Below are 27135 nucleotides of genomic sequence, written 5' to 3'. Positions count from 1 at the left end.
TGAATATATGAAAGAAGATGGGGAGGAGGAGAAGATAAAAGAGGCAATAGACTGAGGATGGGCTGACGAGTGATGGGATAAGGGGACAACGGAACTGGTCCACTGCAGGTGCAGCCATGGATGCCAGGTTTTTCAATGTATGTGTGTGTGTGCACGTGCGTCTATCTATCTGTCTGTCTGCCTGCTAGCCTGTCTGTCTTTGTGAGACTCAGGCCACCTTATGGCCCAGGTTATGGCCCATAAGTTATTAACAGACTATACAGTTTCACAACCAACAGATTCCACAACCTCCAGTGTGGTGTGGACTATGCAGTCAATAACACCCTCTGGACTGTATTAGGATGATGGACAGGAGGAGGAAGAGGAGGAGGTAGAGATATTTACTGCTGAAGGAGCTTCCTGCCTTGGGACATAAGTGTTGCTAAAAATAATCATGTCTGTGTCTGTCTCTCTTTTCTCCAGATGTGCTTTTCATCAGGAGCTACGCAGGAGAAAAACACCACGTTTTACGAGACAGAGGAAGATAGAAAGAGAGAGAGAAGGAAAGAAAAATAAAGAAAGAAAATAAGAGTGAAAAAGTGACGAGAGAGAGAGGGAGACAGAGGAGATGTATAGGCCTAATCCCCAGACTGTTTTTCCAGAGCACGGAGCGTTGCCATAGAGCTGATCGTCAGGGACACCCTGACCTAAAGGAGTGATGCTGGAGGGACTCACCACAGTCTACAGTCACTGGATCACAATCAGATGCGATCCACCAGTGTGTATAATATTACAGACTCTCATTGTTTTCCATAATGTTTTTGAGAAACTGATGTCTGTCTTACGTATCGTTCTAGTTGACCATTAAAAGGTTCCTCACTCTAGTCTTGAACGACAAGTAGCCTTCCAGTACCTGCTCCATCCATGTGCTCTTCCTCCATTGTCTTGTTTTCAAGGTCCATTTCACTGTGAGCAGATTGGGTAATACTGTAGATATAACCCATGAAGATATGTCTGCCTCCACCTCTTAAAAGGATTATTTGGGAATTTGGCAATGAAGCCCTTTATCTGCCATTTTTATATCTCAGCATGCAGTTTGAAGGAAGATGCTAACAAGCTTAAGCGCAATTGCTAACTAGCGTTAGCGCAAAGACTGGCAGTCTATGGTAACCAGTGGAGGCTGGTGGGAGGAGCTATAGGAGGACAGGCTCATTGTAATGCCTGAAATTAAATAAGTGGTATCAAACATATGGAAACCATGCCCGACTCCGTTCCATTAATTCCATTCCAGCCATTCCTGTCCTCCTATAGCTCCTCCCACCAGCCTCATCTGATGGCAACAGGAAGCATGCCAGCTGTTACCATAGATTTTCCAAACATTGCGTTAACGCTAGTTTGCAAAACTACCTCTAACTTCCTTCACACTGGACGCAGAGACATAGAAATGGTATCCACAAGTCCATCTGCCTCAGGGGAAGTAGATAAATGGTTCTTGTCAAAATCCCAAAGTATCCCTTTAAGGGATCCCAATGGGATCTCCAAAGAGTCCTGCTAAACCGGTTGAGAAACACACTCTTAACTCCATGATCCAAGCCGTATCTTTATTCCTTCACTCACTCTCTTCCCTCATTGCCTTAGTTTGCATTCTTTTCTCAGTCCCTCTTTCTATCCCATTTGTTTTCCCTCTCCTGCTATCCCTTGCTCCCCTCCACCCGGTCCTTACAGGATAAAGCTGAACACAGTGTTCTCCTCAACTCTCATGTTTGTCTTCTTTGCTCGGTATTCGCCTGCAGAGTGTTCCTTACACAGAGCCAAGAGAGACTTTTTTTCTTCTCCTTCTATAGTATTATTCTCCCCTTCCCTCCATTCCTCCCGTTCTCTGTAGTAATAATAATAATTGGAATGGTTCATTTCCGGGTTTAGGAGGCTACCGAGGGTTAGCACAGGCCTTGAGGTTAATGCTTCTGAAAGCACATGGGAACTCAGAGCCACCACAGCCATGACAGACCGGTAGGCGGACACAGACGGACGGACAGACCGCTGTAACGTTGGTGTTCATTCAAGACTCAAGAGCAATACAATACAATCAGTAGGAATAGCCTGCCATGGTGAAGAGCATCACGCAATAACCATGTATTCAACAACAAATACCCTGCACACAATGTCCACATCTAAATAATCCGGTCCCATTCATATTCCAGTCTACACATACATCATATAACATAGCCTATACACAACACAGATTGTGTCTTGGCTATATACAATACATTCCTAGCCTGGTCCCAGATCTGTTTGTGCTTTCTGGCCAACAATGACCATAGGAGTTGACAAGACAGCATGAAAAGATCTGGAACCAGGCTAGTACACACTCCTACATCCACATCTCCCCATTAAAACTAGACTCATATCCCCATATCACAAGGGCCCACTGTTTTTTTAAACAATAGCTCCACTGCTATGATGGTAAAGCTGACAGTAATCTTCAGGTTGTCCAGATGCCGGGCAAGGATATCAGTGCCATCTGCCAACCCAGAGAAGCACAGCGGCCAAGCAGGATTACTGCCTCACTGACACACTGATCTACTAGGAGAGACAGAGAGAACGAGAGAGAGAGAAAAGGGAGGGAGAGAGCATATGCTGATCTGCGTATATTGATTGACTAGACAATTTTGTATGTGAATTCATCTGAAAAGAGTATCTGTGAGTGTGTGTGTTTAGATCTAGCATACAAGTACACTTAGCTTCAGTACTGTGTATATGAACACAGACCTCCCATGACAGTGATCAGCAGACTGTAGTGTGTATGTTAAAGCTATGGGATCTGCTTCTGTTAATCTGAAGAGAGGAAACCCACTCTGTTATGTGTGTTGGAGCTATAAGAGGATTAACTGTACGCCCCTCCCTCCCTCCAGAGAGCTTTGGAAATTCCAACCCATCCACCCTCTTTCACTGTCTGTACTAACTTCCCCATTCTCCCTCACTCACCCATATATGGAGAACTCACCTTCTCTCATCCAAATATGGCAGAATTGGGGACCTATAGTAATTCACTTTCTCCCCAATGTGAATTCCCCGCTCACCTTGATCAAAATAGGGAGGTCTAAATCACCCACTCTAAAATCCAGGCTAACTTTACTTACCCACACTAACCCCTGTACACAGAGGTACAGTGGGGCAAAAAAGTATTTAGTCAGCCACCAATTGTGCAAGTTCTCCCACTTAAAAATATGAGAGAGGCCTGTAATTTTCATCATAGGTACACTTCAACTATGACAGACAAAATGAGAAGAAAAAAATACAGAAAATCACATTGTAGGATTGTTTATGAATTTATTTGCAAATTATGGTGTAAAATAAGTATTTGGTCAATAACAAAAGGTTATCTCAATACTTTGTTATTATACCCTTTGTTGGAAATGACAGAGGTTAAACGTTTTCTGTAAGTCTTCACAAGGTTTTCACACACTGTTGCTGGTATTTTGGCCCATTCCTCCATGCAGATCTCCTGTAGAGCAGTGATATTTTGGGGCTGTTGCTGGGCAACACAGACTTTCAACTCCCTCCAAAGATTTTCTATGGGGTTGAGATCTGGAGACTGGCTAGGCCACTCCTGGACCTTGAAATGCTTCTTATGAAGCCACTCCTTCGTTGCCTGGGTGGTGTGTTTTGGATCACTGTCATGCTGAAAGAACCAGCTACGTTTCATCTTCAATGCCCTTGCTGATGGAAGGAGGTTTTCACTCAAAATCTCACGATACATGGCCCCATTCATTCTTTCCTTTACACGGATCAGTCGTCCTGGTCCCTTTACATAAAAACAGCCCCAAAGCATGATATTTCCACCCCCATGCTTCACAGTAGGTATGGTGTTCTTTGAATGCAACTCAGCATTCTTTGTCCTCCAAACACGACGAGTTGAGTTTTTACCAAACGGGGTGAGATCTTGCGTGGAGCCCCAGATCGAGGGAGATTATCAGTGGTCTTGTATGTCTTCCATTTCCTAATAATTGCTCCCACAGTTGATTTCTTCAAACCAAGCTGCTTACCTATTGCAGCTTCAGTCTTCCCAGCCTGGTGCAGGTCTACAATTTTGTTTCTGGTGTCCTTTGACAGCTCTTTGGTCTTGGCCATAGTGGAGTTTGGAGTGTGACTGTTTGAGGTTGTGGACAGGTGTCTTTTATACTGATAACAAGTTCAAACAGGTGCCATTAATACAGGTAACGAGTGGAAGACAGAGGAGCCTCTTAAAGAAGAAGTTACAGGTCTGTGAGAGCCAGAAATCTTGCTTGTTTGTAGGTGACCAAATGTGCACATAAAGTTTCAAAACATGGCACACGGCCCAGACTTGAACCCAGACCAAGCTGCAGAAAGAGAGAGAGACAGAGAGATAGATGGAGAGAAAGGAGAGAGTTGGGTGGAGATGCATAGAGAGACAGAGACAGAGAAAGACAGAGAGAGATAGAGGGAGAGAAAGGAGAGAGAGTTAGGTGGAGATGCATAGAGAGAGAGAGACAGAGAAAGACAGAGATAGAGGGATAGAAAGGAGAGAGATAGGTGGAGATATATAGAGAGACAGAGAAATACAGAGAGAGATAGAGGGAGAGAAAGGAGAGAGAGCTGGGTGGAGATATATAGAGAGACAGAGAAAGACAGAGAGAGATAGAGGGAGAGAAAGGAGAGAGAGCTGGGTGGAGATATATAGAGAGACAGAGAAAGACAGAGAGAGATAGAGGGAGAGAAAGGAGAGAGCTGGGTGGAGATATATAGAGAGACAGAGAAAGACAGAGAGAGATAGAGGGAGAGAAAGGAGAGAGCTGGGTGGAGATATATAGAGAGACAGAGAAAGACAGAGAGAGATAGAGGGAGAGAAAGGAGAGAGCTGGGTGGAGATATATAGAGAGACAGAGAAAGACAGAGAGAGATAGAGGGAGAGAAAGGAGAGAGATAGGTGGAGATATATAGAGAGACAGAGAAAGACAGAGAGAGATAGAGGGAGAGAAAGGAGAGAGAGCTGGGTGGAGATACATTGTGAGAGAGACAGAGAAAGAGAAAGAAAGGAGAGAGAGATGCAGGAGATTTTTCCTGTCAGTGATTATGGTGATATAAATAGACTATTTCCCAATAATACCCAGTGTCCATTTCCAAGCAGTACTTCATCTCCTCCTGCTTTGCTCTCCTCTCATTCCCTCTCTCAATTTGTGGGTGTGAGACCAGTGACAGGTGGGTGTTTGGTTGAGTGCAGAATGAGAGGCAGAAGACAGGATGAGTAAATGGAGTGACAGAATACTGTAAGTGTGTGGGATGGGTCGTGAGTTAAAGGGGTTATGGGGTGAGTGTGTCAGGGCTAGATTAGAGGAGAAGAACTTGGTGAAATCTCCAGCTGTGCCAGCAGCTGTGGTCCATCCCCTGATGCTGAGAGGTAATCAGGCCTGATGGCCAACACTACATACCACAGAGCAGATCCCTGTGGCGCAATAACCCCTAGACAGACACACACACAGACACGCAAACACACAGACTAATAAACACACACACACACACTAACACTTTCTATCTCTCATACTCTCTTTCTTTCTGTCTCTCTCGCTCTCTACAACACTGTTATAACATCTTCCTGACTTGAACCAGCAATTTAAACACTTGTAGAGAACCCTGAGAACCCGGTAGTACCATCAACTGGGGGAGGTGAAATGACCCAAACCACTACCCAGCCTGCAGTGAGAGTTCAAGGGTCTTTGTTCTCCAGCACCAGCCGGTTAAAATAAATATCGACATTCCTCCTTCCAAATGAATGGCTGCAGTTGTGAAGTCCGCTGACTGGCGCTGAGCACAAAAGGGCTCCCAGAGGACAAATGGAATGGAATTGGTTGACTGACATATTGCTAATGATCCAGAAACAAACATTCAAAACCTCTGTCTACTTTACATAGACACAGGCATCAGTGGGATGCTGTGTGTCTTCCGAAAGACCTGAGTTCAAATACTATTTGAAATAGTTTCAAATATTTTATCTGGGCTTGATTGAGCTTGCCTGGCATTGTTCTTTAATCTTTAGTTTTATAACATCTCTCTCCTTACTGTTTGTATATGCCACATTCGGATGTTGCTGCCATGGATTCCATGGTGTCTGTCTAATCCTACAGCTAAGGTCACTGGAAGAGGGATTGGAGTGTGAGTTGGCACATGAGTGATAGAGATTATAATCATTTCCTATCTGTAAGCGTTTAAAGTAATTAGTCTCTCTCTCTGCCTCTCTCTGAATAGTTGCCCTGGCACAGTCAGAACATTACTAGCGAGAACAGGTTCAGGTTGCCAGATGTTGCCAGGATCCAGCCCCTCTGAGAGCTCGCCTGCTGTGAGGATGACAGATATACTGGGACTTTTTATTTGTGGGCCATTGGCCAGCCTCATCACACCTTTTTTTTTTTTTTTTTTTTTTTCATCACACCTTGCGGCCCATTGTTACAGCACCTAAGATCACTTTAGGTTTTGTGATGCAGCCTCATCAGGGATGGAGACATATGTTTGGTTATTAGCTGGTGTATCAATATTCATGTGTGTGTGTGTGTGTGTGTGTGTGTGTGTGTGTGTGTGTGTGTGTGTGTGTGTGTGTGTGTGTGTGTGTGTGTGTGTGTGTGTGTGTGTGTGTGTGTGTGTGTGTGTGTGTGTGTGTGTGTGTGTGTGTGTGTGTGTGTGTGTGTGTGTGTGTGTGTGTGTGTGTGTGTGTGTGTGTGTGTGTGTGTGTGTGTGTGTGTGTGTGTGTGTGTGTGTGTGTGTGTGTGTGTGTGTGTGTGTGTGTGTGTGTGTGTGTGTGTGTGTGTGTGTGTGTGTGTGTGTGTGTGTGTGTGTGTGTGTGTGTGTGTGTGTGTGTGTGTGTGTGTGTGTGTGTGTGTGTGTGTGTGTGTGTGTGTGTGTGTGTGTGTGTGTGTGTGTGTGTGTGTGTGTGTGTGTGTGTGTGTGTGTGTGTGTGTGTGTGTGTGTGTGTGTGTGTGTGTGTGTGTGTGTGTGTGTGTGTGTGTGTGTGTGTGTGTGTGTGTGTGTGTGTGTGTGTGTGTAGATTTTTCACCTAAATACTGCTTTCGATGATCAACCGGGTGGAGAATTTTATTAATCATTGCTCTACAGAGGATCTGTCTGCCGCTCCATACAGTGACCAAGCAGATCACAACACATCCTCATCACCAGCCCTACATACAATGAGCTCAGCTTGATCAGTTTAGTGGGCTGTTTCCATGTAGATTCACCCAGCATGATTCTTCATGTTGGAGAATGGACTCTGTATATAAGCCCTATTCAAATACTCTTGAAATGTATCCTTCCTACAATCATGTCATGATAGAATCAAGGAAGGAATCAAGGGAGGAAGGAACACTTCATAGAACAAAGAGCCTACATACTGCAGAGAGCAGACACAGTGTACTTCCCAAAAGTCTGAAGTGGCTTCTCCCTCTTCTTATTTTATTCATTCAGTGTGAAAGAACAAGACAAGTGAAAGCAAAAGCACATAGGAATCAATTAGGTTGGTTTTGGTCTCACTTCTCCTGTGTTTTCCGATTAGTGCAGTCAAAGGAAAAGAGCCAGAGATAGGAAACCATTTCTTTTTTACTGTTTAAGAGTCCCTTAGTCACTCATCTTGCTATTTTCTCCTTACCTCTTGAGTTGGTCGCCATGTCTGCCACCTTCTGAAAGGCATCTAGAAATGTCACTATTGCCAGAACTGTAGTCCTACAAGTACACAGGAGGACACAGCAGTCAGTATTCAACCTCAACAGCGACTAGAAACTATGAATAGACCAGAATGTCAACACTGGACAGTTAGAGTAGCAAGTCTACTGAGCAGGTTCACATTTATTGGGATTAATCTTGTCCTGAAGACAGAGCTGTGCAAAGTATATTGTGAATATGTATGAAAACAAAATTAGCTTAGTTGTCTTAATTTAACATTAGGCTTAGGCATAAGGTTAGCAGTGTGGCTCAGGTTAGGGTTAAGGTTAGGTTTAAAATGAGATGTTATGACTTTGTGGCTGTGCCAGCTAGTGACTACCCTGCAGAGCTGCCTCCAGTACATATGTCATCCCAATAAATGCCAACTTGTATCTATTGAAGGTGGGATGGATAGGACATGATAGTCAGTCACAGACATACTGGAGAATCAAGGTCTCACCTGAGTTGGGAGTGTAGTTTAGTGGCCTTGCCACTGAAGTCTTCCCACACTGGATATGAACTCTGGATGAAAGAGGAATCAAATGTTAGTTTAAACCTTTGGCGCACACACACACACACACACACACACACACACACACACACACACACACACACACACACACACACACACACACACACACACACACACACACACACACACACACACACACACACACACACACACACACACACACACACACACACACAATGTTTTGTTCCAGTGGACCAGCACTTTGGAAAACCTGTGCTCAGCCTTCTCATATGACTCAGAACAACATAATGCATCATCATCCAATCAAGCTTGCATATTCTCTCTTACCTAACCATGCTGAAAATACAGTTGACTCACTGTTGACTCACTGCAGGGCAAAGCTGGGGTGTGTGGGAGGGAGGGGGAATATGGTTAGGACAGGTAGTGTGCCTGCTCTTTAAGGAATCATGCTGGATCAGATTTCCCTGAGGACACGCAGCCAGCCTCCTTCCAGGCCTGGGCCCCAGCAGCAACCAGCCTCCCTCCAGCCCTGAGCCCTAGCAGCAGCCTGCCTCCCTCCAGCCCTGAGCCCTAGCAGCAGCCTGCCTCATTCCAGGCCTGGGTCCCAGCAGCAGCCTGCTTCCCTCCAGCCCTGAGCCCCAGCAGCAGCCTGCCTCCCTCCAGGCCTGAGCCCCAGCAGCAGCCTGCTTCCCTCCAGCCCTGAGCCCTAGCAGCAGCCTGCCTCCTTCCAGCCCTGAGCCCTAGCAGCAGCCTGCCTCCCTCCAGCCCTGAGCCCTAGCAGCAGCCAGCCTCCCTCCAGCCCTGAGCCCCAGCAGCAGCCTGCTTCCCTCCAGCCCTGAGCCCCAGCAGCAGCCTGCCTCCCTCCAGCCCTGAGCCTCAGCAGCAGCCTGCCTCCCTCCAGCCCTGAGCCCCAGCAGCAGCCTGCCTCCCTCCAGCCCTGAGCCCCAGCAACAACCTGCCTCCCTCCAGCCCTTAGCCCTAGCAGCACCCAGCCTCCCTCCAGCCCTGAGCCCTAGCAGCATCCTGCCTCCCTCCAGCCCTGAGCCCCAGCAGCAGCCTGCACTCTTAGAAAAACATTTGCTATCTAGAACCTAAAAGGGTTCTTCAGCTGTCTCCATAGGATAACCCTTTGTTAGAACCCTATTGGGTTCTACATGGAACTCAAAAGGCTTCTACCTAGAACCAAAAACTGTTCCGTCTAAGAGTGTGCTTCCCTACAGGCCCCAGCAGCTGCCTGCCTTCCTCCCTACAGGCCCCTGGCCAAAACATAAAACACGCTTAGGATCGGAGCCCAGCCTGAGCCTCATAGAGACCAGAGAGAGGGACACAGGCTGTCTATATACATATTCACCAGCTTCTCTTGCAGAGAAGTGAAAAGACTGCAGAGAAAGGGGAAAATAGACAAAAGAAACATCCCAGATCATTCACTCAACTTCTATTTCTCTCGTCATCATATCCAAGAAGTGATCATTCCCTGTTTTCAAGATATCTTTCTATGAGAAAATGAACTCCTCACAAAGTGATCAAGTTTCACTATTAAAATGTTTTCCCCATGCTTCACCATTCTCCGTCTGTCTTCACTGGACTGCAACAGGTGGCTAATGAGCTTTTCAGCCCTACGCCTCCTGACAATGGCAGGAGGAGGCTGAGACAGGACAGCTGAGGGTGCAGGGTGAAAACAGGGTTAAGATATCCATGCAGCGCAGTGAAGAAACATGCACACACACAAACACAGCTCCCAAAATCCAGGCAGATCCTTCCTTCTTCAGTTAATGAATTCATCTGAAGGGAGCAGAGCAGGCTGTTATACAACTGCATCAGGTGCTAGCGGCTTGTCTGTGTCATGTTGCACTGTTGGATATAGGGGAGTCAGTGATACACTGGCAGAGTTACCTCTCAACAGGCTGCGACACTGACAGTGTGTACCTAGCCTACACCAGGTTCAGCCATACGGCTAATTCTCTCCTTGACTGGCTCGGGAGGAAGTCAAGCACTATGCACCAGGGTAGTATTCATTAGGCACCAAACGGTAGAAAACTGAATAAAACAGGGAGGGACTACTTGGACTTGTTCAATAAGAAACGCTCATTTACATTATCCGTTGCAATACACTTGATGTTTTCCATTGCATGCCCTAGTGAATACGAGCCAGATGAGCTGACTGCTGAGTAAGGTTTTCTGTATCTGGACCATTGATTCCAGCTGATAATCAATAGGTCCCTTTCTCTAAATGTTGTCTTTCTCCCATAGACACAATGACAAAAGAATACTGTATGAAATGCTGATATTTAGTGCTTATCTCATTGAGCATCTTACAGTGCTTGGCAAACTACGCCCCATAAAGAGAAGGTAGGCTATCGAGTGGCCATGGTCAGTTATCCACTGTGAGTAGATGATCAATATCAGGGATCAGAGTAGGAGTGCTGATATAGGATACATTTAGATTATAATGAATGGACCAGGGGGGCCCTGATCCTAGATCAGCACACCTACTCAGAGACATACGTTTTATCAATAGACACACATAATACTGTGTACCTGATGACATGACCTTACTTAACCTGGTAAGTAATTGAGTTCAAATTCGACTTTATAATTTCAGGTCTGGATCCCAGCCTGAGCCTCTTATAGAGGCAGAGAAGCCTAGAGAGAGGAAGGACATAAATAATTCTATATAAAGTGGGGAGAACAAGTATTTGATAACCTGCAAAATCGGCAGTGTTTCCTACTTACAAAGCATGTAGAGGTCTGTAATTTTTATCATAGGTACACTTCAACTGTGAGAGACGGAATCTAAAACAAATACCCAGAAAATCACATTGTATGATTTTTAAGTAATTAATTAGCATTTTATTGCATGACATAAGTATTTGATACATCAGAAAAGCAGAACTTAATATTTGGTACAGAAACCTTTGTTTGCAATTACAGAGATGATACGTTTCCTGTAGTTCTGGACCAGGTTTGCACACACTGCAGCAGGGATTTTGGCCCACTCCTCCATATAGACCTTCTCCAGATCCTTCAGATTTTGGGGCTGTCGCTGGGCAATACGGACTTTCAGCTCCCTCCAAAGATTTTCTATCGGGTTCAGGTCTGGAGACAGGTTAGGCCACTCCAGGACCTTGAGATGCTTCTTACAGAGCCAGTCCTCAGTTGCCCTGGCAGTGTGTTTTGTGTCGTTGTCATGCTGGAAGACCCAGCCACGACCCATCTTCAATGCTCTTACTGAGGGAAGGAGGTTGTTGGCCAAGATCTTGGTATACATGGTCCCATCCATCCTCCCCTCAATACGGTGCAGTCGTCCTGTCCCCTTTGCAGAAAAGCATCCCCAAAGAATGATGTTTCCACCTCCATGCCTCACGGTTGGGATAGTGTTATTGGGGTTGTACTCATCCTTCTTCTTCCTCCAAACACGGCGAGTGGAGTTTAGACCAAAAAGCTCTATTTTTGTCTCAGACCACATGACCTTTTCCCATTCTTCCTCTGGAACATCCAGATGGTCATTGGCAAACTTCAGATGGGCCTGGACATGCACTGGCTTGAGCAGGGGGACCTTGCGTGCGCTGCAGGATTTTAATCCATGACGGCGTAGTGTGTTACTAATGGATTTATTTGAGACTGTGGTCCCAGCTCTCTTCAGGTCATTGACCAGGTCATTGACCAGGTCCTGCCGTGTAGTTCTGGGCTGATCCCTCACCTTCCTCATGATCATTGATACCCCACGAGGTGAGATCTTGCATGGAGCCCCAGACCGAGGGTGATTGACCGTCATCTTGAACTTCTTTCATTTTCTAATAATTGCGCCAACAGTTGTTGCCTTCTCACCAAGCTGCTTGCCTATTGTCCTGTAGCCCATCTCAGCCTTGTGCAGGTCTACAATTTTATCCCTGATGTCCTTACACAGCTGTCTGGTCTTGGCCATTCTGGAGAGGTTGGAGTCTGTTTGATTGAGTGTGTGCACAGGTGTCTTTCATACAGGTAACGAGTTCAAACAGGTGCTGTTAATACAGGTAATGAGTGGAGAACAGGAGGGCTTCTTAAAGAAAAACTAACAGGTCTGTGAGAGCCGGAATTCTTACTGGTTGGTAGATGATCAAATACTTACGTCATGCAATAAAATGCAAATGAATTACTTAAAAATCATACAATGTGATTTTCTGGATTTTTGTTTTAGATTCCGTCTCTCACAGTTGAAGTGTACCTATGATCAAAATTACAGACCTCTACATGCTTTGTAAGTAGGAAAACCTGCAAAATCAGCAGTGTATCAAATACTTGTTCTCCCCACTGTATACACTCACACATTTTATATATAATATTTTTATTATATATATATATAAGGTTTATAACTGGGGCCCAGAGTTGTTCCTGGTCAGATCGTGTGGTCAAGAAAAACTCCTAGTCCTATTTATGGCCTAACATTGTACTCCATATTACCATGCCAGTTCACACTTTCCATCTGTTGTACAACAGACCAAACTAGGCCACTGCTCGACCTATGTGAACTTGTCCTGCTTGACCTGAATAGGCTCCCCTCCCCTCCCTGTATCTAATTATAAAGAGAGACAACATCATACTTTTTGGTGGACACTGCATTGTGACCATAATCTGAATAGGCTTCCCTCCCTCCCTGTATCTAATAATAAAGAGAGACATAATATTTGCTGGTGGACACTGCATTGTGACCATAATCTGAATAGGCTTCCCTCCCTCCCTGTATCTAATAATAAAGAAAGACATCATAATCTTTGCTGGTGGACACTGCATTGTGACCATAATCTGAATAGGCTTCCCTCCCTCCCTGTATCTAATAATAAAGAAAGACATCATAATCTTTGCTGGTGGACACTGCATTGTGACCATAATCTGAATAGGCTTCCCTCCCTCCCTGTATCTAATAATAAAGAGAGACATAATATTTGCTGGTGGACACTGCATTGTGACCATAATCTGAATAGGCTCCCCTCCCTCCCTGTATCTAATAATAAAGAAAGACATCATAATCTTTGCTGGTGGACACTGCATTGTGACCATAATCTGAATAGGCTTCCCTCCCTCCCTGTATCTAATAATAAAGAAAGACATCATAATCTTTGCTGGTGGACACTGCATTGTGACCATAATCTGAATAGGCTTCCCTCCCTCCCTGTATCTAATAATAAAGAGAGACATAATCTTTGCTGGTGGACACTGCATTGTGACCATAATCTGAATAGGCTTCCCTCCCTCCCTGTATCTAATAATAAAGAAAGACATCATAATCTTTGCTGGTGGACACTGCATTGTGACCATAATCTGAATAGGCTCCCCTCCCTCCCTGTATCTAATTATAAAGAAAGACATCATAATCTTTGCTGGTGGACACTGTATTGGGACCATAATCTTGCGAGTCAGACCATGGTCAACATGATTCACAGCCTTGTGGCCAAACTGGCCATTTCATTTGACACGTCTTTGTCAAAGAGCTGCTTTCCTGGATGAGAAGGGGTCGCCAAATTGGATCAATTAACCCCTCTCCATTATTGGCCTGATGTTAGACACTGGAAAATGTGTAGGCACACACACACACTACACTAAAAACATGTTATGGGTTATGTGATCAGTGTGTGCCACATACTTGTTATGTCCCTGTAACAGCAGTTGTTTGTCATGTTTTCTTATGATTAGGTTAGGGAGCTGCCATATATCCAATAAGACATCCACAATTACAGTTGTTTGTTATTTCGCTACTCTCGCATTAACATCTGCTAACCATTTGTATGTGACAAATAAAATGTGATTTGATTTGATCTAATCTATTCAGTCATTACTCTGATATTCAGTTATTGACTTCCTTTTAAAGTATGTTTAATTATTGAAAAGTACAGGCTAACTCATATTTTCAATGGAACAATTGCAAAACAAATTTTGCACAACAAATTCTGTAGCCTATAACCTACAAATATTAACTCAAACTATCAATAGCTTGATTATATTCAAAGACATGTTGGTCGTCATCAGAGCAGCTGCCACTCTAGGCAAGTAACATAATGGAAAAATATTTATCACAATTTCTCCTTTCGCATAGCCAGTGAGGCGGTACAGAATATGAATATATATCCATGCAATAGGTCGGAAAAAACTGTCGACTTCATCGAGCTCTGGTACCTTCATGTCGTTGACGATAGCTTGGAATAATCCACCCAACGCTCCACACTCCTTTTCCACTGACTCCATTATGACAGTCGTCTTCTAACGATGACTGAATGCAAGAAAATAAATGTCCATATGCGCTAAATATTCACACATCGGGTATCAAGATATTTTAATAAACTCTTCGTTGTCCTTCACCCTCCAAGCCAGACGCGGAGGATGCGAAACTCCCGGCTAGAGGGCAGACACAAATAAATCTGCTACTCTATGGCACCGGGTTGACGCACGGAGGTTGCTCTCTCTGCTTGGACGCGAGAGATGGAGAGGAGGCAAAACCTTCGTTCCGATTCCCTCCGGTCTATAAACTGCGAAAAGAAGAGCAGGGTGAGTTCGGGTCAACGTCTATTATCATTTTCGGCTGATAATCACGGGCAAATGTAGGGTACCACGACAGACAGTCTGTCACAGCTCTGAATGCGGGGCACGCTCTCTTGTAGAGGAACAGATGTCTTGAAGCTGGGGTTCTGTGATTCGATCCATGGGAATTGAAGGGGGGCGGTCTTTTTTTGTCACATGAAGCGTGGAGGGAGGGACACCCCCTATCCAAACAAAAGTGAATCGGTCTTCTCATTCAAGGATACTCTGAAGAGCAAAAGAAAGGATATCCCCAGCTTCAAATGTGCATTCAGCATGCACGAGCCTGTTCATCATATACTGTATCAGTCTGGAGTTATTGTTACAAGCAATACAATGTAGTCTATAATACATAGTAATAATGAGTCAACACTGACTACACCATACATTCACATATGCATAGTGTGTTATTTTGAGCAAATATGTTATTTCAATTTAGGCTATAAATAAATATTTTTTGTAAGCCTTTTGACTCTAATATATGCCAATTTTACTGGGGGGAATAAAAAAAACAGAAAGATGCTCATTAAATTGAACATAGTTTAAGCAAAACATTTTTTTTAATTTTGCAGGTTAAATAATTTTTTCACTGTTTCTTCTCCCTCAAGGAAAGTACAACTTTATATTTCACTACCTTATATCATCGGCTGAATAAATAATATGTCTATGTATGCACACTGTATCCCCCACAGTGCATATACAGTACCAGTCAAAAGTTTAGACACACCTACTCATTCAAGGGTTTTGCTTTATTTTATACCATTTTCTACATTGTAGAATAACAGTGAAGTGAAGACATCACAGCTATGAAACAACACATATGGAATCATGTAGTAACCAAAAAAGTGTTTAACAAATCTAAATATGCGTTATATTTGAGATTCTTCAAAAGTAGCTACCCTTTGCCTTGATAACAGCTTTGCACACTCTTGGCATTCTCTCTACCAGCTTCACCTGGAATGCTTTTCCAACAGTCTTGAAGGTGTTCTCACATTTGCTGAGCACTTGTTGGCTGCTTTTACTTCACTCTGCAGTCCAACTCATCCCAAACCATCTTAATCCCAACACTCTCCTTCTTGGTCAAGTAGCCCTTACACAACCTGGAGGTGTGTTGAGTCATTGTCCTGTTGAAAAAGAAATGATAGTGGGACTAAGAGCAAACCAGATGGGATGGTGTGGCGTATCGCTGCAGACACCATTCTGTATACATCTGGCCCTTCTTTGGACACTGTGTTAACTAACCTCCAAATGAGCTTCAATGCCATACAACACTCCTTCCATGGCCTCCAACTGTTCTTAAACGCTAGTAAAACCAAATGCATGCTTTTCTTCTTTTTTAAAACTCTGTTTATTAAGTTTTACACACACACACACACACACACACACACACACACACACACACACACACACACACACACACACACACACACACACACACACACACACACACACACACACACACACACACACACACACACACACACAGACAAGACAAAGCAATATAAATAATATACTCAACTAGAAAAAAAATACAAATAAAAATACAAATAAAAAAATAGCTTTAAAGATACCATCCTTTAGACAAGTTAAACACACCAGGCAGAAGGCTACAGAGGTTAAAGGGCAATCTATAGTACAGGGACAGAGCAAACATCTCACCCTTGTTCCTGTCAGGGAACAGTCAAGGGATAAGGGTGGAGAAATGCAACCACTCACAGAGAGTCATGGCCACAGACCGACCATCCACTGGACAGGTTTATTTTTACAATGCTTTAAAATAAAAAAAGTAAATGATTATTCATGTAGGCGTAAACAAAGTGTAAAAATAACTGGAAAAAACAAGCTCACACTTCAGTCTCTGCCCGGGCAAGATGAACAAGGCATCTGCGGATCACAATCAATAAGCACATGGACCTTAATGCCCCCCCCCCCAGCAAAAACACAGACAGAGGCTCCTCCAACCCTTAAGTCACAGACTTATTTTAGTATTAATTGGAATGCCATCAGAGGATGGACTGTTTAAAGTAAGACCGGAATGGAGCCCAAGCCTCATTAAACAGTTTGGGGTTCCCACGTGAATTGAATTTGATTTTTTCTAGTTTCAGAGAGCACAACACATCCCTCACCCAATATTTATAAGGGGAGCTGCCATCTTCCAGTTCTGTAGTATTAGCCGTCTAGCTAAAAGAGTTGTATAAGCAACAGTGTCCGACTGGATTCTTGATACCCATGGGCAGTACTCCAAAAAGTGCTGTAAGGGGAGACGGATCTATAACAGTGTCATATATATCAGAGAAACATTTAAATATTAATTCCCAGAAACCTGACAGTTTATGACAGCCCCAAAACATATGCAACAGTGTGGCTGGTTCCACTTTACATCTGACACAGGTAGGATCAAAATCAGAGAATATTCTTCCAAGTTTGGCCCCCACCGTAGTGGATACGGTGAACCACCTTGAATTGAATGAGGCTGTGTCTAGTGCTAAAAGAGGACGAGTGCACACTGTGCAGCACAGATTCCCAGGCATCTTCCCCAAGTTCCTCCCCCAAATCCTTTTCCCATCGAGTCTTTAAAGGCACCAAAGAAGGGTTCTGTAAGTCATGAATGATTGCATATACATCTGAAATTGCGCCCCTAGGAAGCTTGTTCAGCTACAAGATGCTCTCTATAGCTGTATTCGCAGGCCTATTGGGAAATCCAGGTGTGTTAGCCCTGACAAAGTTTCTAGTCTGGAGATAGCAGAAAAAGTGGGATTGGGGGAGATTGAGTTTTTCCTGCAGCTGAGAAAAAGAGGCAAATGTATCATCAAAGAATAATTGGGCTAGCGAGGACAGGCCTAGTGAGTGCCAAATGCCAAAAGCCCCATCATTCAAAGATGGAGGAAATAAAATGTTCTGATTGATTGGGCCTGATAGAGAAAAGCCTCGGAGGTTAAAGGCTAAACAGAACTGATTCCAAATTTTAAGAGACTGCTTTACAATTGGGTTGACACACCTTTTGCCTAGGGACACTGGGAGAGACGAGCACAGCACAGAGGAAAGTGCTGCAGGTTTACACGATTCAGACTCCATCTGGACCTGAGTGGTCTAGGGCCAGTAGGATCAGTCTGCAGCCAGTACAGAACGGCTCTGAAATTTGCAGCCCAGTAGTATGTCTGAAAATTTGGTAGAGCTAAACCGCCCAATGACCTAGGCTTCTGTAAATGTTTTCTACCAATCCGTGGTACCTTGCCATCCCAAATAAAATGCATGAATGTTTGATCCAGTGAAATAAAAAAGGATTTTCGAATAAAAATGGGTAAACATTGAAATAAATATACAAATTTGGGCAACACATTCATTTGAATGACATTAATCCTTCCGATAAGAGAAAGGGGTAGCGAATTCCAAAAATTAAAAGATTGTTTCAATCTGTCTGCTAGAGCAACAAAGTTTTCCTGAAACAAATTTGAATATTTCCTTGTCACTTTTACTCCCAAGTAAGTGAATTGATCCTGGACAATCCTAAACTGAGAACTTGTAAAAGAGCACTTTAAAGCAGCCTTGTTTACCGGAAAAAGCTCACTCTTGCCTAGATTCAGCTTGTACCCTGAGATTGATCCAAACTTTTTAAGAACAGATAGGGCATGTGGCAATGAGGTATCGGGGTTGGAGATAAACAAAAGGAGGTCGTCAGCATATAGCGAGACTTTCTGCTCCCAGCCCGCCCTGATTATGCCTTGAATGGCATCATTAGAGCGTAGTGCAATGGCGAGAGGCTCGATTGCTAAAGCAAACAACAAGGGGGAGAGTGGGCAACCCTGTCTGGATCCGCGGTGCAAGGGAAAATAGTCAGAGGACAAGTTATTAGTCCGTACCGAAGCCATGGGGGAAAAATAAATAATCTTTATCCACGCAATGAATTTGGGGCCAAAGCCAAATCTATAAAGGGCAGCTGTTAGGTAATCCCACTCAACGCGGTCAAACGCTTTTTCGGCATCAAGTGAGACCACCACCTCCGGGTCCTCCGACGCTGGGGAGTACAGTATATTCATAATGCGCCTAATATTGAAAAATAAATGCCTATTTCTCACAAAGCCAGTCTGGTCAGAGTGTATTACTTGGTGCAGCAAGCCTTCCATACGGATGGCTAAAAGCTTAGCTAGGATTTTGTAATCACAGTTTAAAAGCGAGATTGGGTGATAGGATCCACATTCCAGGGGTCTTTGTTTTTCTTTAGTAGTAATGAAATTGAAGCCTGATAAAGACTAGGCGGTAGCTTTGAAGTATTGAGGCACTCTGCAAATAGTCGAGACAAGAATGGGCAAAGCAGACCAGAAAACTTCCTGTAAAATTCGGTTGGAAAACCGTCCGGACCCGGTAATTTACCACTTTTCATTGCGGACACTGCTGTTGCAATCTCCTCAAGCGTAAATTCTTATTCTAGATAGTCATGGGAGTCTGTATCAATTGAAGGCATATTCAAGCCATTAAAGAAGGAGTCAATCAGCAAGAGGTCTTGAGGGGATTCAGAGGTATATAGCGCAGAGTAAAATTGTTTAAATTGATCATTGATCTCTTTATGTATAACTGTGGTGGCACCAGACGGGGTCCTTATTTGTGGGATTAAACGTGAGGCCTCAGATTTACGGATCTGAATGCGCAAGGAGTTTACTGGCCTTGTCGCCTTGTTCATAGACTTTGTATCGAGCTCGCAAGAGTAACTGTTCAGCTTGCCTGGTAGAAAGCTCATCAAATTCAGATTGGAGTAGTTGGCGCTCTTTATGCAGATCAGAGGAAGGATCCGTAGCATACTTCTCATCCAGTGTGGCTATGGACTCGCTCAGGTCCCGAAGTCGCTGGGAGCGAACTCTGTTTTGGTTGGCTGTATAAGAAATAATTTGGCCACGTAGGTATGCTTTGAGAGACTCCCATATGGTAGAGCAGGACATACCTGGTGTTGAATTAGTTTCTAGGAATAAGGTGATTTCAGAAGAGATGAAATTGACAAACTCCTTATCTGAGAGTAAAATGGGGTTGAGACGCCATTGATAACACATAGGAGGTCGCTGGGGAAACTCTAGTTCAAACACTAATGGTGAATGGTCAGAGATAACAATACTCTCGTAAGTACACTGCCGAAGGTTAGACAGAAGTTTTTTGTCCAAAAATAAGTAATCAATCCGGGAGTATGTTTGATGAACATGAGAATAAAAGGAATATTGTCTATCTGTAGGATGTAGGAAACGCCAGGCCTCAAACATAGCATATTTCTGAAGAAAGGATTGAATAAGTAGGGCACATTTAGATGGGCCTGTATTTGTTTGTGAGGACTTGTCAAGAACTGGGGACATTTTACAGTTGAAATACCCCCCTAAAATCAACAAATGAGAATCTAAATTGGGAATAGTAGACACAAAGGAAGAAATTAAACTTGTGTCATCCCAATTGGGAGCATAAACACTAGCCAAAACAAGAGAGGTAGAAAACAGTTCACCGGTTACTATGACGTATCGTCCCTTAGGATCAGCAATAACCTCAGAAGCTACAAAGGGAGTAGCTTTATCAACCAGAATAGCAGCACCTCTTGATTTACTATGAAAGTTCGAGTGGAACACTTGACCAACCCAGTCCTTATGCATCCTAAAATGCTCACCAGTCCTCAAGTGAGTCTCTTGTAGAAATGCAATATTTGCATTCAAACCCTTTAAGTGTGTCAACACCCTCTTACGCTTCACCGGGTTGTTAACCCCTTTGGTATTCCAAGAAATGTACTTGATCGTATTATTTCGGCCCCTCTGGGCATTCCCGTTATTCAACCCTGTCATTAGAGCATAGAATGGAAAAGCAATGAGCGCCCAAAACCCCCAGAATAACTTGTCTCAGAGAAATAATGTACGGTGGTAAATGTTTGGAAAAAGTAGAGGAAAAAAAACAGATAAAAAAACTAAAAAGACAGAATGACAACATTAGAACTGAACAATTCAACCTGCCCCCCACCCCCTCCCCCCATCCCAGACAATACCTCCCCAAACGAGGTACAAGCCTAAATAGAACATGTTCTCTTCGCACAGTATGTCTGTGAGAGTGCGGTCTTAAACCTAAACCCACAGTCCCGCTCTTTAAAGTCGCGTTTTGTTAGTGGATCAAGCAGCAAAAATAAAGATTTGTATGTATTCTTTCCAAAAAGAAAAAAAGGGTGAATCCCTTGTGCAAACGGAATGACAAAAGCACCACTTGTAGATGTATATAATTGTATTCCCAGTCTTATAACAGGCATTGAGAGGGAAAATAAATCAAATGTATAAAGGCTCTCAGCCAAAAATCTAAATTGAAGTAAGGAAATCGTAGTAAGACAATCAAAAATAATAGTAATTATAATAGTAGTCTAGTTGAAGCTGAGACAGCTTACAACCAATACCAAAAAACTACGTGTGCGTTTGAACGTTTGCTGGGCATAAATGACGCTCAAAACATTTAAAATTAAAGTGAGGCCCCAAAAACCGTGTAGCCTCGGGAGACATTTACTGTTAACTGGGTCAATGCAAACGGATGCAGTAAACAAATAACCAAAAATATTTTGAGTCACCGAGACAATGTGTAAACAAACTAAATAGGTGAGCGAGATAAGGCACACACACTAGACGATCAAAACATTAGATCACCTCAAATAAGCCTGAATAGTTTCACCAACTATACAAGACTAGCCTGTTATGTCTAAGCATAATTGTACCACAAGTGGGTTACTTACTATCCACAGTACGCAAGCAACAGTTGTTGAACTGTGAGCATATTCAAGACTTCTTGATGTGAAGTTGAATGTGAGCCGGAGATCCGGAGATTCAAATGTGTAGTCTTTACCCTCGTGAGAGAATTGCAGTCCATACTTCACACTTGGATGGTCCCGAAGTACTCCTTTGGCCTGTCCGAAAGCTGCGCGCTGCCTGGAAACAGTGGGGGAGTAGTCCTGGTAGATGGAAAAGCTCTGTCCTTGAAAGCTCAGAGTGGTATTGCGGGCTTGTCGGAGGATCTCCATCTTCTCATGAAAAAAGTGCACTCGAAGAATTATGTCACGGGGCCTCTCCCCATCCCGGGGCTTTGGGCGCAGCGACCGGTGGGCTCGATCAATCAGGGGCTTTTCATCTAAGGCAAGAACATCCTTCAGCAGCCCCAAAACGAAATCCGTGGCGTGATGCATTTCGGCGGACTCTGGGACCGATACAAGTCTCAGATTATTGCGGCGAGAGAATCCCTCTAGACTCACGCACCTCTCCTTCACCTTTTTCAAATCCGCAGCTAGGCGTATAACTTCAGCCTCCAGGGATGTAGTTAAATCGGAGACATTAGTAGCAGAGGCCTCCAGTGCCGCAATTGTTGTAGTGTGTGACACAGTTGTTGTTTTGAGTATTGTGATTGCTGGCACAGTCTCGTTCCACAGGATGGTTAAATCTGCTTTTAAAGTATCAGAAACCTCCTGTATTCTGGCCTCAATCGTAGCAACCACCTGTGTTTTCATTTCAACTATCTCAGAGCGTAGTAGTTTGATGGCCTGGAGAATGTTCATTTCAGTGCCGCCAGGCCAAGCCGCACCCCCGGTTAAAGTGTGCGTCCCCGGGCCCTCAGACTCAGGAGAGGGTGGTGATGAGAGCGGGTCTTGTAGGCCGGGTTTTCTCAAAGTCATGCTTTTGGCCTTATGTTTGGTCGACATGCTGACATTCGGAAGTAAAGTAGTGTTTTTTACAGAAAGGATCACCAAATTAATATTTGAAAATAAATACGGTTCTGCTGCAGAATTCACATAAACTTTAAGAATACCACGGGAGCAAATGGAAAACACGTCAGTCGCACATGGCGCCCCCTACCATCCCCCCAAATGCATGCTTTTCAACCATTCGCTGTCCGCACCCGCCCGCCTGACTAGCATCACTACTCTGGACGGTTCTGACTTAGAATATGTGGACAACTACAAATACCTAGGTGTCTGGCTAGACTGTAAACTCTCCTTCCAGACTGATAGCCAGCAGTATACCACCCTGCATACGACTGCTGGCTTGCTTCTGAAGCTAAGCAGGGTTGGTCCTGGTCAGTCCCTGGATGGGAGACCAGGTGCTGCTGGAAGTGGTGTTGGAGGGCCAGTAGGTGGCACTTTTTCCTCTGGTCTAAAAAATATCCCAAAACCCCAGGGCAGTGATTGGGGACACTGACCTGTGTAGGGTGATGTCTTTTGGATGTGATGTTAAACAGGTGTCCTGGCTCTCTGAGGTCATTAAAGATTCCATGGCACTTATTGTAAGAGTAGGGGTGTTACCCTGGTGTCCTGGCTAAATTCCCAATCTGGCCCTCAAACCATCACGGTCACCTAATAATCCCCAGTTTACAATTGGCTCATTCATCCCCCTCCTCTCCCCTGTAACTATTCCCCAGGTCGTTGCTGTAAATGAGAACATGTTCTCAGTCAACTTACCTGGTAAAATAACAGATAAAATATTAAACATCTAGAATCGGCTTCCTATTTAGCAACAAAGCCTCACTCAAGGCGCAAAACTGACTATCCTACCGGATTTCGGCGATGTCATTTACCAAATAGCTTCCAATACTCTACTCAGCAAACTGGATACAGTGGATACAGTGCCATTTTGTCACCAATGCCCCTTATACCACCCACCACTGCGGACTGTATGCTCGAGTCGGCTGGCCCTCACCACATATTCGTTGCCAGACCCACTGGCTCCAGGTCGTCTACGCTAGGTAAAGCTCTGCCTCATCTCAGCTCACGATAACAACACCCACCTGTAGCACGTGCTCCAGCAGGTATATCTCACTGGTCATCCCCAAAGCCAACACCTCATTTGGCCGCCTTTCCTTCCAGTTCTCTGCTGCCAATGACTGGAACGAATTGCAAAAATGTAGTAACAATGTAGAAAAAAGAAAAAAAAATCCTTGAATGAGTAGGTGTGTCCAAACTTTTGACTGGTACTGTATATTATGCTTCACATTACCAAGAGGTCACCAGAGCATCATGTAGATTTAAACACATCATCATGGCCAGTAATTGAGTGGGTACAGGGGACCGGGGTCACACCGACAGAGTTCCCCAAAAACATCCTGTAAAATTATAACCCTGCACATCTGCCAGCAGCACACACACACACACAATGTACACTCATGTACACACACACACACACACACACACACACACACACACACACACACACCTTCCTTGCCTCTTCCAACCCACAGAAGGATCTCACATCACCTGCCTTCAGTTCAGTCTATCTTGAAATAACATTTAAAGACACCTGCATTCTGCTGAAAAGTACACGGAGGAAGAGGTTTCCAAAGACAGAGATGAACAACTTTAAACTAAAGTTAATCATATTTCAGGATCAGAAGTGACTTGGCACTATAAATGCAACAAGTACCCTCATTGGTTGAAACTCATAAACCAAATGCCCTATTGGTACAGAGCTTCCTGTTAAAGTGTAAGGTAAATCTCAGCTGGATCCTAAAATGTAACTCTTTATAATGCGCTAAATTCATGTATCGATATAGCAATTATTGCATGTGAATCTAATTATAATTGCATAATAATGAATTTGATCAGTTGTTTTTACACAAGTGGAAAATGAATTTGATCTAACAATACATTTTGTCAATACTACTATTGTATGTAAAAATCTCTATATATTTGGATGTATGTGGTCTACTATGTGGCCTACTGTGTTTCCCCAACCACATGGGAAGCCATGAGTCTCTCAGAGGCCTGTCTTTGGGCCTGCAGCCCAGTCAGTCTGAACCACAGAGCTCCCTGGCATCCCTGACAAAACAGCCATTCCTCACAACCAACACCCCCAGAGCTCAGCCTCACTGTTCTGCCCTCAGCCCTCCCTCCTCCACGTGTGTCTGCATAAGTTTCCGTTATTCCCTAATTCAACGAGGGACGGCTTTAGTAGGGGGAAAATGCTAACACTCTTCGTAAGTCTGAAAAGCTGTAATAAATCATCCACTCTAAACGTGTTAAGTTGGAGAGACTTTGAAGATGGTGAAAGCTTCCATATCTTAAGTTTAAGGGTTTCAAACCATGTTTTATTTCATTAGCAAGAGGCTGCGAGAGAAATAACAGTTCATCTTTCCAAGGTGATAAAACAGATATAAACCATGTGATGTTTATTTAAAAATGTGATAATCGCATACAATCAGGGTAACATTTAAATTGATGTTAACGTGTTGTGTCTTAGCATTCCATTACATAACAGAGCATAAACCTGGCTGGAACAAGTTGAACGTTTTTTCACAAATTATCATGCAACCAGTTGAAGGTGTCTTCGACCAGAAACAGTCCTAATTACTCCTAGAAGACTACTCCATTGGGAACATGCGGCTCTCTCAACCTTGACCTGACCACGAGTGCCCCCTCCACCCACCCGCTCCCTCCCTTCCAACCCAATACAAAAAGAGAAAGAAGACTACAGTGATAGACTGTGACCTTTGACCCCCTAGAAATGCCTTACCCATGATTCCTTGGACCCCCTCTCTCTTGGGTTTATCACCCATGGTGAGGGATAACAGACGTGATGCTGGGGTCTGCTCTGGTGGACAGCGGGCAATATGTCCACTTGATCATAAAATCATTCAGGATTGACATATTCTCCAAATACTGCCCACGTCTGTTACATAAGTGATCCCTGTATGTCATCCCAAATTAAGTAAATATGTTAACTAAATCAACTTTGAAGTAGTGTACGCATATCCAGTAACATGCAGGTGCAAGAAGTAAAATTATGAGAAAAAATAGATACCTGCACACTGGTGATTACTCCCGTAGTTCTATTGTGCAACGGTTTCGACCTGAAGGTCTTCGTCAGGCTGTAAATAAAAAGAACACACAAGGAGGGACTGCCTCATCATGGCAGATGATTGGGCACAGCTAGGCTGAACTATCGGTGTCCATAATGTGTACATTTCACAGAAGTTTTATAAAGTTACCCTGTAATCCAACTTCAAACCATCTGATATTTGGCAGTATACAAATTAAGCAAGAGGTTCCATTGTGTTTGGTGAATCTGTTATTACATAAACTGATTTACTGAGGCAGGAGGCATTGCCCCGTGGAGGTCTGAATCATATCATGTATCATAACCATTGGGCCACAAATCATTGGGCCACAAAGATCTCAATAATACACATCTCACATTTAGTCTGATCTATGATAGAAATTGAGAAAATATAACATCATACAGAAAAACAAAGAGTGCAAAACAAAAGGAAAGGCCCTCCACATAGCTGGAAAAACAGCAACAGATGCTTGATTCAATTCAAATAATATTTTCACTCTTTCTGACAGTTGTATTCAATACTTTCGGTGAGAAACAGATTACGGATGTCCAAAATCCTCACTTCACACCAGAAAAAAATAAGCAGGCCCAAACCATGCCCTTCTCCATGTTAAGCCAATATGAGACACGGTGTTAACTTTGACTTCCAGTGTGATCTGTGGTTCAAACCTTTGGCTATAAGAGGACCTTTATCCCACTCCAATCAACTGTAGGCCCCATAGAAGTAACTGCTCTCTGGGGTGCATAGGGGTGGGGTTTTAGTGCACTTCACCAGCATATACCTCCACTATGGATGTGCACTAAAAGGCACCCTATTCCATAGGTAGTGCACTACTTTATAGTGAAAAGTAGTGTAGTGTATACAGTGGATTGCAAAAGTATTCACCCCCCTTGGCATTTTTCCTATTTTTGTTGCATTACAACCTGGAATTAAAATTGATTTGGAGGGGGGGGGGGTCTATCATCTGATTTACACAACATGCCTACCACCTTGAAGATGCAAAATATGTTTTCTTGTGAAACAAACAAGAAATAAGACAAAAACATGGAAAACTTGAGTGTGCAAAGTCAATACTTTGTTAGAACCACCTTTTGCAGCAATTACAGCTGCAAGTCTCTTGGGGTATGTCTCTATAAGCTTGGCACATCTAGTCACTGGGATTTTTGTCCATTCTTCAAGGCAAAACTGCTCCAGCTCCTTCAATTTGGATGGGTTCCGCTGGTGTACAGCAATCTTTAAGTCATACCACAGATTCTCAATTGGATTGAGGTCTGGGCTTTGAATAGGCCATTCCAAGACATTTAAATATTTCCCCTTAAACCACTTGAGTGTTGCTTTAGGAGTATGCTTAGGGTCATTGTCCTGCTGGAAGGTGAACCTCCGTCCCAGTCTCAAATCTCTGGAAGACACAGGTTTCCCTCAAGAATTTCCCTGTATTTAGCACAATCCATAATTCCTTCAATTCTGATCAGTTTCCCAGTCCCTGCCGATGAAAAACATCCCCACAGCATGGTGTTGGATGGTATTCTCGGGGTGATGAGAGGTGTTGGGTTTGCACCAGACATAGTGTTTTTCTTGATGGCCAAAAAGCT

General features: G+C 43.8%; 1 protein-coding gene across 4 annotated transcripts in view; it reads right to left on the bottom strand.

The window, feature by feature from the left end:
- Nucleotides 1-14864, bottom strand: part of LOC118395819 (protein MTSS 2-like) — a 44985-nt gene extending 30121 nt beyond the window's left edge. For 2 of the 4 annotated variants that reach the window (XM_035789779.2, XM_052466008.1), the window contains exons 1-3: nucleotides 14327-14863; nucleotides 8144-8205; nucleotides 7631-7704 (exon numbers count right to left, since the gene is read on the bottom strand). In XM_035789779.2, coding sequence (XP_035645672.1) covers nucleotides 7631-7704; nucleotides 8144-8205; nucleotides 14327-14395 — 205 coding nt within the window. In that variant the 5' untranslated portion in view covers nucleotides 14396-14863. Of the gene's footprint in view, nucleotides 1-7630; nucleotides 7705-8143; nucleotides 8206-14326 lie in introns of all 4 variants that reach the window. The other 2 variants (XM_052466009.1, XM_035789776.2) reach the window with 2 other exon arrangements.
- Between the last annotated feature and the right edge of the window lie 12271 nt (nucleotides 14865-27135).

The sequence above is a fragment of the Oncorhynchus keta genome, chromosome 17, assembly GCF_023373465.1.
Source record: "Oncorhynchus keta strain PuntledgeMale-10-30-2019 chromosome 17, Oket_V2, whole genome shotgun sequence".
In the NCBI taxonomy this organism is placed as follows: Eukaryota; Metazoa; Chordata; class Actinopteri; order Salmoniformes; family Salmonidae; genus Oncorhynchus; species Oncorhynchus keta.
Note: the sequence above shows the minus strand (reverse complement) of the source record. Positions and strands in the feature narration are given on the sequence as shown.